At 40.8% G+C, this 15,053-nt stretch overlaps 1 protein-coding gene across 2 annotated transcripts in view; it reads right to left on the bottom strand.

Annotated features, from left to right (window-relative positions):
• Nucleotides 1–1,677: 1,677 nt before the first annotated feature.
• MSRA (methionine sulfoxide reductase A) overlaps nucleotides 1,678–15,053 on the bottom strand; it is a 280,995-nt gene continuing 267,619 nt past the window's right edge. For both annotated transcript variants that reach the window (XM_085306504.1, XM_085306502.1), the window contains one exon: nucleotides 1,678–1,852. In XM_085306504.1, coding sequence (XP_085162630.1) covers nucleotides 1,688–1,852 — 165 coding nt within the window. In that variant the 3' untranslated portion in view covers nucleotides 1,678–1,687. The remainder of the gene's footprint in view (nucleotides 1,853–15,053) is intronic.

The raw sequence follows: 15,053 nt of genomic DNA, 5'->3' as shown, positions 1-15,053 counted from the left end.
ACATTGGAGGAAATCAGGAGTTATCCCACTGAAGTCTGAATTACACAAAGGTTAAAAAGGCATACGAGCGGAGTCAGGCTATCCTCCTCTCTTCTTTGCTTTTATGTCACCTCATGCTTATGAAATTAGATGAAAGTGCTGGTTTCCTTGACAGTGAGCAACAGAACAATTCAGTGGCACAACATGTTAACAACAGGCATTCAGTTACTATAGCAACCAAAAATCCCAAGTGTGATGTGGGAACATTTTGGGGCATCTCCAGAAAGAGCCTCCCGTGACAATCCTGCCAGAGGTAACTCTTCCCAAGCTTGTCCCCAGTATAATCCTGCTAAAAGGACTCACTTCATCTTGTTTTTGAGACTGGAATGAGCTAAACGCTAGCTGAGGAGCAAAGTATTCTGGAGAGATTTGTCTGACATGGACTTTGCCTGTCCTTGGATAAACCATGCAGGACTTTAGCGATTAGGATTGTCTCCAGAATCAGAGACTCATGAGAGGCTCAACCCCACGTCTTCCACCACTCTGAAGTATCGTAATCAGCAGGCTGGAAGGGTAGGACAAACCTGTCATCATCTACTCTGCTGAAGCTCTCTGTCCATGGAGAAGATGCCAAGATCCAGGCTGTAATTTTTAGTCTCCACTTTCAGAGATCCCTATCAAAAAAATGGAGATAATGGGTTAGCTTCTTTCTGTCTGTCCTGCTAATTGTGGTTGTACATGCATTGGGGCGGAGACTGGTCCATATATTATGTTTGTACAGCACCTGCCATAATGAGTTCTGCTCTTGGTGAGGGCTCCGCAAGCTACAGAAGTACCAATAATTAAGCATAGGAATAATAATTTTACAATTCAATATGAATGCTACTCCTCTGTACTGTCATGCACAATAATACAGATTAAAAAGCCCCAGTGTTTAATTAGCAGGCTGCAGCCTTTTATAATATTTGATCCTTTTTTCAGATCTACACAGACATATATTTAGAACCATAGAATACACCACTGACAACATTTTTCTTTTTTTTTTTTTGTAATTTATTGCAATGTAGGCAACAAAATTGAATGCTTTTTGTGTTTATATACTTTTTGGAACTGTCAACAAGAAACATCACGTCAAAATTTTTATTTTATTTTTTTACTAAACTGTTTCAGAAAATAGGCACTACAGGTGATAYTTATATGTTGCTATGAAAGTAGTACTGTGAGAGAATTACTGATCTCAGAAGTTCACCATTCTTAATAATATCAAATTATAGAGTTTTGATAGTTAAGATGATCCCAACTATTATTTCCAAAAGTCAAAGCTCTCATAACGAGCAAATTCATTAAACCAAGACGTCTACAACCATTAGCTACGCCATCCCCTAATTCATCTCCTTATTAATGCATCAAGCCAAACTTCAAAAGTTTATTTTCTTTCCAGACTGAGAGATTTCAAGGAAACCCAGTGAACTGCACAGAGCAAGAAGCCGCATTCACAAACAGGAGCAATTTCCAACGCTGCTTTGGCTTTTTTAAAGTCTTYGAATGCAAAGCAATGTCAGCTGCTCAGATTACAGAACGTCACCCCTATGGGGTGCCCAAATCCTTACGGACTGATTCTGCAGGCATGCAAAAACATCCACTGCGTTATCGGCTTCTTTTCAAACAAGCCCCTAATACAACGTTGAAGCAGTGGCATAAGCAGAGACTATTCATTGATCGCAATCGGACAGGAAAGCCCCGTGCCCCCGAGCCCACAGTATCCATTGGGGTTCTTGCTGAGGTACTGCTGATGGTAATTTTCAGCGTAATAGAACTCTGGAGCCTCCCGGATTTCTGTTGTGATGGTACCAAAACCGCCCTCCGTCAATACCTGTCAAGAAACGACATGGAAATCCATTAGTGGTTTGTTGGCTTCTCTGCTGATGGATGACGTTAGGTTTCCTCTGAGTACACAGCTGACTCTAAGCGCTTGGACTGCAGTTATAGCACAGTCCGGAAAGCCCTTTATCTTTAGTCTCACTTTATTTTATTAAGATACACTGGGAGCATCAGAGTATGCATGGGCGAGAAGAGCTAGCGCAATGTCCTGCTTGAAGGGTCATTTGYTTAATTTGCTGCGGTCTTACATTCATTTTCTCTTCTTTATTAACCACTGCAGGCAGGGATGAGGTGCCATCAACAAAAGTGAAAAACAGATGTGAAAGCCAACAGAGCACGCTTTGGTCTAGCCTGGCTGACTGCCTTGCAGGGGTCCAAAAACTTCATATGGTGGGTGCCTCAGCTTTGATATGTGCTATCAACTTGCAATTTTCTAATTTGGAGTTGATAGTACAGTAGCCAAGGAGTTCTGCACAAAATTTCAGCCCCACTAATGTCAATGGGCATTAAGAACTTCTGGGCCCTTTTTACAGAGCCACTGGAATCTTTTTTCCAAAATGAATAGTTTCATCATGACCAGAAAGGTATTTTTAAGGTAAATTATGGCTCATTTCTGAAAGAAGATTTGCTAATCCATGGGTCAATAGCAATAACCATCTTGTAGGAAAAGAAGGAATGTGGGTGGGGATTTTATACTAGATTTCAACTTCTCTCTGAAATTCCCTAAATGAATTTGAAATGCCTCAAAGGTTTCGGACAGAGGAAACTTTCCTTATTTATATGATTTAGCATGAAAATTCACCTACAGATTTCTTCTTTCCTAYGGAAGCATATAAGCACCAACATTTTGGAGCTAATTCTCTACTTAGCGGGGACATAACCTGTGCTCCTGGAAGTCTGTGATAGCCTAACAAGCATTTTAGTGGTGTCAGACTGGAGATGTTCATCGTTGTAAAGTATACTTGTAAAGTACAGGACAGGAATAGAATTGCATCGCTGTCAGCCAGACTTGACAGCAAGATCAACTGTCAAAACAAAGGGTTAGCTTTTAAGACGGCCAGACAAATATGCGTTGTCTCATCATAATGACAAATAAATAAAAACAAATCATCACATAGAATCACAAAAACAGAGCTGATTCATAAAGCCTAACCCAGGTAAGTCTACTACGTCCATTTAAGGCCACTATTTTTGTCCTGCTCAACATGGATGTGGAAAAGAAATTATTCCCTTCCTCTTTGCTACAGTCATCTACATCCTTGGTGGTTGGGCAGATAGAAAGATGGCATGTAAGTGAAATACACTGCCTTGCCTCTAGGCATGAGCCAGCGCCTAAAGACTGGAAGGTCATTATTTGAGACCAAGAGCCTAGAGATGCCTGGAACAAGGTTTCCTAGATCCTACTTCAGTGCAGCTGAGAGCACAGCTCTGACCACAGCCAGAGATCAGATACTGGACTAGGTGGGGCATTGATTTATTCTGGTAATTTCACTGTCTGGAGGAYACATTTTGCTGTATGTATCATGGAAAAAATAACAGACTCATACAAAACCCAAGACTGATCTGTCTGTGGAGCTCCTGAGTTCYTCACGGAGACCTAAATTCTCAGTGCAGATTAGGAAGATGCTGACAAGCTAACCAACCTCACAGGAATCTGGCCTTGTTTTCTCAAATTAAATCACTGAACAGTGTTTTTAATCTATAGAACAAGTTTTATCCCAATAGAATCAGATTATTTGCCTGTCAGATTTATATAAAGAAGATATAAATCATGAAGGTATGTATCAGAATTTGTAACAACAAAAGCAAAAAGGACACCAACTCAACTGCTTTTGGAAAAAAGTTGTAAGTATTTTGCTTACTTTCTAACATTTCTAGCAAGGAAAAGCACTTTTAAAACTATCTTCACTGCAGAAAGATGGCACGAATTCTGTCATCATGGGTATTAGTCATTTACTTGCTACTGTAAATGTATGTGAAACTGGCTTCCCCCCTTGTCTGAGTCATGGAGATGCTGCTGGGGGGATGGATATTTTTCTACTGTGCAAAATAGTGYTTGTTACAGATTTTTACCTGGGACTTTTCCATCACTGGTCTGATTTTGTCAGTTAGAAAATCCATTCTGTTCAATAACATACCACAAGAGGGCATAAACATCATTTATCCCTTTCAGAATTACTAGCAGGCTATTAAAACATTGCAAGCTGAATAAAGCAGAAGCCCAAGACAACTCATTATATTGCACTTTGGTCATTAGCAAAAGATACCAGCACTGTTGTCAGAAGCAGCAGGAACCCCAGGCTCCGACACTCTGCCAAACACTACCTTGAATGTTTTGATTTTAAACTGGAAAATATTTTCCTCGCACTGACTGTGTCAATGCAAAGATAAAAACATTACTGGGAAAGATGATGAAGTTCATGATGTGCTGGCTCCGGCAGGTGTAAATCAGCCCACTCTGATTGATTTCCTGCCGCCGAGGCAGATATAATTTGATGATAATCCTGTTCTAGCAGACTTTTTAGTCCTTGCTGTCACACAATTCCTGAGCTGTCCCACGTGAGCTCCCATTACGATGCTGCAGCCAAAAGGGCTCGTGCAGCCTTTGAATGCAGAAACAGAACGGATCAAATTAGGGAGAGCGTAGTTAACCCTCGAGATCTTCTACCCAGTGCAGGCATTTTTTAAGACAYGACTGAACCTTCCTTCCCCAAAGTATTACGCTGTAATTCAAATAAAATCAATTAATTAATTCAAGGGAATTCTGCGGCTTTTGTCACGCCACAGATCATACCAGAAGATCACAATGATCCTTTAACTGACTATAATCTGTCCCAAAAAAGCCTGCCAGGTTCTTCTGGAGAGCAGCCCAAAACAAACCAGAATCCAAATGCTGCCCAGCTAAAGAGGACAGAGAGGACTTAGCCATGGCTTTAGATCAGGATAGAGACTGGAGCAGGAATACGCTGGAGCCAGCCCTGGGAGCGTCCTCAGCACTGCTGTATTTTAAACCTACATTAACTTTCGGCATGCAGAAGATTTTGCTGGATGAGTTTCTTAATTTATTATGGACTGTGAAAGCTTTTTCCTGTTGTTTGCTTTAAGTTTGTTGCCTGACCATTTTATTACTTCTCTTGTAGTGAAAGTGAATTCTTTATTCACTTTCTCCTCAGCAGTCCTGGTTTTAGACCTCTACCTTAACCCTGCTCATTCATTTCATTTGCAAGCTTCACTGGCGTAAGCTGTTTAGACTCCCCACTCCATAACTCAGGTCAGCCTTCTTGCCCCTTTCGGCATCCTTTCTAGTTCTATTTTACCATTTCATTGAGATGGGGTGACTGGAATTGCACTCAGTATCAAGATCACCACGGATTTATTCAGTGGTGTACTTACATTTTCTCTTTTATTCTCCATCTCTTTCCTAGCAATTCTTAACATTCCACTTGCCTTTCTGACCTCTGCTGAGCACTGAGCAGATGTTTTCAAAGAACCAYCTGCAATGACGCCAGGACCTCTTCTGTGGGCTAGTTTAAACCCTATCATTGTGTCTGTGCTTGACTTTTATTGACATGGAATTTCATCAACTATTTCATTGTGCAGACATTTGATATTGTCAGATTCTTCTGCAACTTTTTGCAGTCAGATCTACTTTTGCTTACCTCAAATAACTCTATACCATCAGCAGATTTTGGCACACCGCTATTGACTGACTCCCTTTTCCAACTCTCTTACGAGTATATTGAAAAGCACAGGTTCCCAAGAAACATAGCTGCTAATGTCCCTTCACCGTGAATACTGCCCAGTTATTTGTATCATTTATTTCCTATCTATAACCAGTTATTCATTCAGAAGAGAAACTTTCCTCTTACTCCATGGCAGCTGGCTCCCCTTTCTACCCACCTGCTCTCTTCAAAGAACTATACTATGTTTGCAAGACATGAGTCTCCTCTGCTAAGGTCACATCGACTCTTCTCTGAAACACTATGTTCATACGTGTGTCTACTACCTTCTGGCAGCTTCATCAAGCTGCAGTGTAAAATGTCAGATTTACCTGTCTATAATTCTACTGGACCATGTTGGAGCCTTTTTAAATACAGATGGAGCCCACCTTTCATTCTCTTGGTAGCAGGGCCAATTTAAAGTGCAGCTTACCCACCATATCAGTGGGTAAGCAATTTTCTATAYAAGTTCTTTTCAAACCTGTAGCCAGCTACCACCTTGTTCCACTGACTTGCCACTATTCATTTCCCTGCTTTGCTCTAAACCTCTTCTCCTGTAGCTTGAACTTGACACAGCTCCTTAAAATCATAATCATGACCTGGCGYGGGAACTCCAGGTATTCCTCCATTCTGAACACAGACACAATGAATTTTGTAGCTTTCTGCAATGGCCTTACTTGTTTCGAGTCTTTCTTGGACAGCTCAAGGTTTACAGAAGCTTTATCTCAAGAACAGATTGCTACTGAGTTCAACTATGCTAAGGGAAATTCTGGGTGCGTTTACATTAGTGAACAGGAGGGTTCTTTTTGCAAACTTGCTTTGTAAATTCGGACTTGTGCAGCACATACGGGCAAGAAGCAATTTCCCATCTGGTGGAAGCAAGACTGGAGGTGTGCACTTGGGCACCACGTAGAGCAGCCCACTTGGACACTGMAGATGTAGGGCATGCAATAGTTCACGCTACACGCATGAACAGYGCATGCCCAGGACCAGCAACTGGCACAAGCATCGTTGTCAGTGAAGACCAGGTTTTGGACACACAGACTGGGAACCACAATGGATTGCAGCAAATCAAAGCCTGTTTTTCCCCATATATACCGTATCAGTTGGTTATACAACTGTGTGTCACTCAAACCAGTGCCACCAGCTTTGTCTCAACTGCAGCAAGTGGATCCCATGACATACAAACGCAGTTAGAAAGATTGCAAAGGACATCCTAGTCATTTAACAGAGACCATAACATCTTACAGATGTTCTTGCTTTTGAACTCAATGGCCTTGCACTAGGTCACCGCGACACAGCGCAGTCAGCATGTTGATGAAAACAGTTTGTCTCCCTCGGCAGCAATTCACCTGTTCAGTTATGCTAGATGATATGAAATGCTATCCTCAGCAAAGGAGACTATACGGTAGACTGCCAAGGAAGAAGCCAAACCACTCTAACCAAAGGGTTGTTCTTCAGTTACTCTCAAGCAACTGCATTCAGCATGTAACGTTTCCGCACCTTGATTTGCTACTGCCCTCTGAACCGACAGTAATTGCTGCTTCAGCTTTTTGTAGCCAGTTGATTATATTGAGCCAAAGTATGTCAAAATATTTAATCATTTGACWGCACAGCATTGCAACAACACATTCAAGGTGTTTGGCTCCTTGTTTATATTCAGATGGAAGTAGCTAATATTTGTAAAGTGCCTTAAGAATTCAGAATGAACTCCACATGAAAAGCATGATTCCCTTGTAGCTTCAAATAATTTAAGGAATAGCTTGGAAGCCAGTTACACTTCGATATGCTGAGCTGAAAATGAATGGCTCATGGAAGTTTGGAGGAGGGGTTGAACCCACTTACAAATTTGACAGAAAAAGCTTTAAAATTGGTTTTGTTAAATGAAACCATTTAATTTTCTGAGCAGAGGCATTAGTAAAGTAGCAAAGTATTAATTGGTTTCAAGCATTTTGTGGCTTCTAATAAAAAGAGCATCATCCTGAGCTTGATTCAATATGCACCTTAAAAGCAAGCTTAATGCCTGTACTCAGGCCACGGCAATGATCCAGCTTCTCTCGTGTTTTTGTGAGTTACTTTAAGCTACTGTATTTCCAATGGACCCTCTAATGTTGAAATTACTGCAGACTATCTTGCCACCTATGACAGCCRGTGCTTCTGCGTCATCATTCATCCTTGACGTAAAACTGTAAGGAAAGCCATCTCACAATGCAGAGCGTCCCAGGAAAGAGCAACTTCTTAAAATCTCTAGGGCTACCCATTTATTATATTGRCTACTCAAAATTTTGTATCTTCAGCAGCAACACTGAAATTTAGTTCTTCTCTTTCCGAAAGTATTAGGAGTTAAAGGAGCTCCTTTATTTCAGGAGAAGGCCTACAAGAATTTGTTGCACAGACAAAATCCTCTGTAGGATGGGAGTGCATGTACCTACTAGATACATAATTACTTTGGTATTTTCTACTGGAAAACAAACTAACTGACTTTGCCAAGTTTTGGATTAGTTGCTGGCAGACTTGGGAACAGAAATTCAGCAATACAGGCTCACTTGTATCGAGGACCAGCTACCCCTATTTTGGGCCAGCAGAACTTACATAATGAGTAGCATGAGGCATTAAACGTGCAATTAAAAAACGATGTTTTATTTTATGTCTTTCAGCTGCTAAGTGTCATTTAGATATACCTCTTCTGTAAGTCAAGACAGCCTGCTCTGCAGTGTAACATCCTATCGGTAAATTATTTTAAATAGCTTCCTTTGTGCTGCCTTTCACTGGCTAGAGTACTGCATTGGTAAACACTCTACTGATATTCTAGCTAATATTAAAATTCAGCCCCCTGTGATAGGGCCCAGTCTTTTCTATGCCACTTACTAATGCTAGCTTTTCCAATTTAATTGATGTCAGCGACCCGTGMAGAACCCTGGAATGGGTTGAAATCCTGTCTAGCTGGTAAAAATCTGCATTCACATCCATGTAGGTGAGCTCCTTTTAGAAATCACATCACACGTTTTTCCACAGTGAGCCAGGTAGGCAGAACAATCTTGCCAAGGAAAACACGGATGCAGCGATTGGCAAGTGCTGAAATCTAACGCCAACGACCATACAGAGTGGCTGCATGAACTTGGACAAAGCATTCACATTCTTCTGTTTCCATTTAGTTCTCTGCACAGTGGAYGGGATAATATTGATATATTTGATAGGTGTTGCAAGAATTGATCAGCTAATGTTTGCACAGGGCTTTGGAGTGCTATATAATTAGCTAATGCTTGCACGGGGTTTTGGAGTGCTATATAATTTCTAAGCATTATTAATATCCTTGCAGGGAGTCTATCTAGTCTCAGAACTTGCTTTGCAGTGTCTCTCTTGCAAATCAAGATTGAAACTGGGAACTATCAAATTATGCTGGTGCAAATTCAGCATCCTTCATGGGTGTGGGCATATGGATCTAAGGGTAGAAATGGATCCACTGACTTTATGACTGGCTTTGGTCTTTGCTACGATAGATATCAAGATGCTATGGAACTATATTATGCATCCAAAGACAAAATCATCCTACAGGGACCATACCTAACCTGGTCAAAGAAGGGAAATGAACTTACACAGGCCTATTTTAATCATTTTCGGGAGTGTACTGTTCCAGTGCAGCACATGGGAAATGCAAATAAGAAAGAAATACAATAGATATTTAAAAGATGATGGTGCWAAGTGCTCAGCTGAAGAATCTTCATTCTAACGTGTAAGTCTGSATAACTGATTTTGTCAGAGCTGTGAGTCTCGTAAGAAAAAGCCACAGACACAACAGAGCACGTCACCTGAAGCTAGTAAATTGAACCCAGCAAGACACTTCATGAGCCTTAGGGGAAAGCTGCATGTATACAGACTGTTTTGTTAGTTTTAAGATCTGCTTTCTCTGAAATGCTTTTCTCCTAAATACTTAGCTTGAAGGAGGCTGTTTGGTCACTCATTCCCATCAGAGAGAAAAGAATCGCTGGGCTCAGATACAAATCAGACCTGCCAAGGTAAACCACAGTTGGCCGATAGCCTGGATGTTAACATATCTGATGCCCCAAATGGCTACACTCAGAGGGTCTACGAGGAATCAGGGGTGCAGTCAGTCTGATGCTTCCTAGTATTTATATCTGAGTACACTTCCTCTTTGCCCACAGCAATCAGCCATGCCAGCTGAAATGGCAGATTTATGTAGACAGACTTCTTTGCACCCTCTAGCAATGGGAAAAAAATCAACATTGAATCTGTCCTAAATTGTACTAAACTGAACTGACAGTGAAATAAAGTCTATGATTCTATTTTTTTCCTGTTGGAAACTGATCCTATGAACAAGCATGCAGAGAAAGTTGTATCCTGCTCTTCCTTATACCAGTCTAATTCTGGATTCAAAGTTTTTGCTCCAGATAAAGATTGGTATAGCAGGATCTRCTTAACCCACAATCTTTACAAGCTTGACCTCCAGAACAGAGCTTTCTGAACACCCACCCTGCCTTCTCTTGAGGAAAGAAAGATGAAAGTAAAGAATGGCACCAGGGGCATTTAGGAGATATAAGAAGATAACATTAGCAAAGATAAAAGACATCTTGCTCAACCAGCATCTGGGATCTAATTAGGTGTTGAAGGAGCCATTGAAAGAGATGGAAATTCTGTTTGTCTAGCCAATTTTAACGCAGCCAAACAGCCTTTTACTGTACATCCTGCATGGATAATTTATGATGGCTAAGAAAAGATATGCCCTGTTCTGACGTTCAGTGAACTAAAGCTAAAATCTATTCTGCGGTTTGAGAGAGCAGACTATTCTTTACTAATAACTTATCCATTACTCTCATATTCCTGAAATGAAACATGGCCAAGTCCAAACTGAGATAGGGTCACTAATATCAACCCCCATCTCTACATGAAGCAATGAAGCGTAATGCAGAATCTTCCAAACTCGTGTGAACCAGAGCTGGTATCTCCACATGGCGCTTTCCTGAACAATGTTGAGAAGCCAGCTCAAGTCCAAAAGCAGTGAAATGCTAAGCACAGCAAAATCCACGCTCTCTGAACAGAGCAAAATATGTCATATACAAATGCTCTGTTTACATGATTTTATTGCTTTCATTAGCTTGGTCACCTCTGGCCCATGATTCACTGCAGCACACCCCGTGTGATACAGGGTAAGACACATAACTTGCCTGTGTATGTATCCTTTGTAATAAATGGAAGTCACTCCAATTATTTTTAATTCAGGGGAGTCACAATGTAGAAGTATGAATGGTATAGGGCTCAGTTCAGATCTAAGGTTACACTGACATCATTTTATTTTTTTTTAGCCAACATTGGATTTATATCRACTATTTCTCCAACAATACAGAGGCATGACAGCTTTTCAAGAAAACATATGAATTTTTAGCAAAAATAAACAATTCTCTTTTCCCTAAACTCATTCCCCCAAAAATCCAGAAATGACTTCTGCTGTAATCGGGGGGAAAAAGCTTCCAAACAGACAGAMACAGAGCATGAACATTTTCTTCTCAAATTATAAAGACTAGTGTATGGAATACCTGAAAGTAGCTCCGTATAATGGGAATTGTTGGGCAACCTGTCATCTCTGCCACTTTCTGTGTCTCTAATAATCAGCCTCTCATGACCATTAATGCACCATGCTAATCCATCTCTTCAGTCATAGAATCGTAGAATCATAGAATCAGTAAGGTTGGAAGGCACCTCTGGAGATCATCTAGTCCAACCCCCCGCCCTGCTCCAGCAGGGTCACTTAGAGCATGGTAGACAGAGTTGCATCCAGGTGGGCCTTGAAGATCTCCAGAGATCCAGACTCCACCACCTCCCTGGGCAAGCTGTTGCAATGATAACCTAGGAGATTATATGGACTCTGTTGTCCACCCTCTTTAGAAAAGGCTGATRTGTTTGTAGTGAAAACCCTGAGTCTAAGTTCTAGAGCAGCAGGTTGGTCACCTGGCTCAGCTCAGACTGTCCTGTGACTTTACCCAAAACAAGCACTCCCAGTTTCTTTATCTGCTTCTGTTTAAAATGGCATTGATGTTACCTTTTATTCCAGCTCTGCAGGGTGCTTGCTGTTTCTTACTACGAGCATATGTGTACCACTCGGCACAACGAGGAACCTGATCAAAGTTGCAGACTTCAGTTGCCATAGTTAACATAAATATAACAAAAATTATCACATAATATGCTATACAGATTCTAGATCAGCAGAGAGCACAGGGGAAACTCTGGCCTTACAGAAGTCAATAGAATTTTGGTAATATTGTTAGTACAATCAAGCTTTCAAACTGCCACAGGAGGATATTATAGAGTTGAGAACCACTTAYCTAAAATGCCTACCAATAGACTCTAAACTAGATGCTGTCACCACTGAAGTCTTTTTCAAACTCAATTTCAGTTTTTTATATACAAGGAAAGACTCTTCTCAGACKAGTCTAAGCTGGACCTGAAACTTCCAGGAATTTACAGTCAAACGATCTGTCTTGGCCAGGGATTTCAACTGTCATCATCTGTCCCAAAACACACACCTAAACTGAGTGTTTGATTAAATGCTCTTGTGCTAGATGTTAAATGTTCCACCTAAATGAAGGGGTCCATTAGATATCTCTTCTGCACTCAAATATCGCAGAAGAGAATAGCAAGWTGAGTAGAGGCCACTGGTCTCTGGGAGAAGAAAAAAATCAACATCATGCTATTCAGGTTTCCTTGCAAAGCAAGATTTCATCTATACTATCATCTATACTATCCATACAGGSCAGGAGTGTATGCAGCACAGTACAGCAAGAGTGTAAAACTGCCCGGACAGGCCTTCTCTTTCTCTTGAAAGAGAAGAACATATGAGATGAACATAGAAAAGGAGAAGGGAGCCTTGACTACACTCCCCCAGGCATCAGCWAGCTGAGAGGAGATGGATCAAGCTCAAGATTGAGGTGCGCCACTCACTGTGTAGCCCACTGCATGTCAGATGAATGTAAAACTGAGGTCTTCCCCCACTTTCCCCCCAGAAAACACAAGGGAGACATTCTCAGGTGCAGAAGTGCATCAGATCAGTTGGATGGAACAGTTCAATTCCAATTTTGCCAGATTTCCAACTGAACTCCCCATTCTGGTTAGAAATGGAAACAGTGCACTTTCTAAATTATGTATGCTGTCAAACAGCTGCTGCATGTCCAGCCCGGGGCAACTGCCCTCTATCTATGTAGGGCAAAATTCAGTGAAATTTTTCTGGATTTCATCTGCGTAACAGATCACAGGTCTACCACTTTAAAGCAATTTGAATCCTTCAAGAAGACAAATTGCTTCTGTTATCAAATATATGCATAATTACCACTAAAATTATATTTGAAATGGTAACCAGAGAATACAATTTTATCCCGCGCCAAGCACTGAAAAGTCAAGAGAAAATGAACAGCGCACATTTTAATCAGAAGATAAGTAGTTTTCCAGCTACTATAAATAGAGGGGGCTGGGAGAGTGCATCTAATGCGCAGAAGAAAGTGTTAGGAGRGTAAAACTCCACAGTGTTTTGGCTTTGGACTTCAGAAGGTAGTGAGCWTAAGATAGTGTGAAATACAAAGAAGCCTTTGTTGTTTACATCTGAAGTTTAAAAGTGGCATAGTGTGAATAAACAAAGGATGTTTCATGAAACATTGCATCCGTGATATACTCTCTCAGTTTGAGCTCCAGAAACTGCGTGTAAATAGAGGCATCGCCGTCTTGCTTGAGAAAAGAAGGAGGTAAACTTTAAAGCTTGTCTTCCAGAAAATCTCATTTTCCCATTTTTTTAGGGTTTTGATAGGCTTTTAAGTGGTAGGAAATACAGGAGTTTAATAAGACTAAGATCTGTATTGTTTAGCATTGGCTTTCAGGATGGTTAAGCTTCTTACTAAGGATAATTGTACACACGCTTTTGCAATCCTGAATTAGCTACTTGCTATCTTTGCGTGAAAAAATTTTACTCTCAAATACTTGAATGATGTCAAGCAATTTATCTTTAACGTAGACATGAAAATACTGTACTGCCATAAGAGTTCCACAAGAAACTGATTATTTTACATGAGGATGTATTAGGATGGCAGGATGTTTTGGTAAGGACAGAATCTAAAGGTACATAGGGCATTGATTCAGCTAGATATTCAGCACCATGGTTAAGGTTGAGCAGTTACATGGCATCAAATGTGATTCAAGTTAGGTACCTGCATATGTACATGCCTTTCAATCCAAAAGTCCTCAAATACTTGACAAATCATGTACCAAATCTGAGTTTACTTCAGAACTGTCTTGCTTGTTATTCTAGTATAGACAGAGGGTAGTTTTTGAAGAAAATGTTATWGTCTGAGTTTGCTCTATATGAAATCTACCCTGAATCCATGAGATAAAATCAGCATCGAATGAGCAGGCACGGTTCTGATTATTTCCATACAGGGAGGTCTGGTTTTGCTTTTTTGATGCTCAAATCAACTAATTCTAGAGCAGAAGGCAGAATAATGCTGTTAGTTATATACTTGACTTCTACAGCTGTGATTCCTGTGTACTGCAATGGAGGCTCWGGTACCCCTTCTAGAAACACAGATTAAGGACTCACAGATTAACGGATCACAGATCAGTTCAGCTGCAAAAACCCAAATTCGAAACAAACACAAAAGAAGTGGTGCTCCATTTGAGGCAGCCCAAGGTATCAGAGACATGTTCATGGAGTCGGCAGATCAGATATAAGACTGACGGGGAYCCCCATCCCTCTAGAGTTGCACCTGAAGCCCAGAAGATGCCTCTCCAGGACAATCCCAATGGCACCTCAACGCCTACATTGAGGCAACAGAATCGAAGCCCAGTAGTCAGCCCATGTCCCAAAATAGACAGAAGTGGTAAAATGTTAAGGAGAAGCAGGCRCAGCTGGAGTGAAACAGAAGTTGGTGACACACTAAATCCAGTGTCATTCACGGCATTGCCTTGCTGGGGYCATATCTAAACGTATATTCCTCTGAAATCTGCTTCATACAAGCTGTCTAGGAAGATTAAACCACTGGTGAGCTATTAGCTTAGCTGCACATGACAAAATAAGATGAATTTGGTAAAAAATTCCTGCAGATGCTTCCTTCTCACTTCTACCATAGATTATTACTGGATAATTAATCCAATCTCTGTAATCCCTACCTATCTACTGACTCTTTCACGAAGACTTTGGGATGGACTGTGGAATTTACACTTAGTTTACATAGTAAATTCTTTCACCAAAGGCAGTTGCAAAGATCTGAGTTATTTTCTAAGCATTAATTCCACTTTTCTTCCTGAGTGAGTACCCTCGAAAGCAGATGGCTTCTGCCTACAGACCCACAGACTGAAAGAACAAAGTCAAACTTTGGATGCTATCTAGAAAAGTAGAAATATGGTCTGCACCATTTGCAAAGCAAGTTTATTTCAACACTCCAAGCTTTGCTTATGCATATTTATTTAATATAATTA

Source organism: Rhea americana, unplaced genomic scaffold (genome assembly GCF_003343005.1).
Source record: "Rhea americana isolate MKP2758 unplaced genomic scaffold, rheAme1 scaffold_240, whole genome shotgun sequence".
NCBI lineage: Eukaryota > Metazoa > Chordata > Aves > Rheiformes > Rheidae > Rhea > Rhea americana.
Note: the sequence above shows the minus strand (reverse complement) of the source record. Positions and strands in the feature narration are given on the sequence as shown.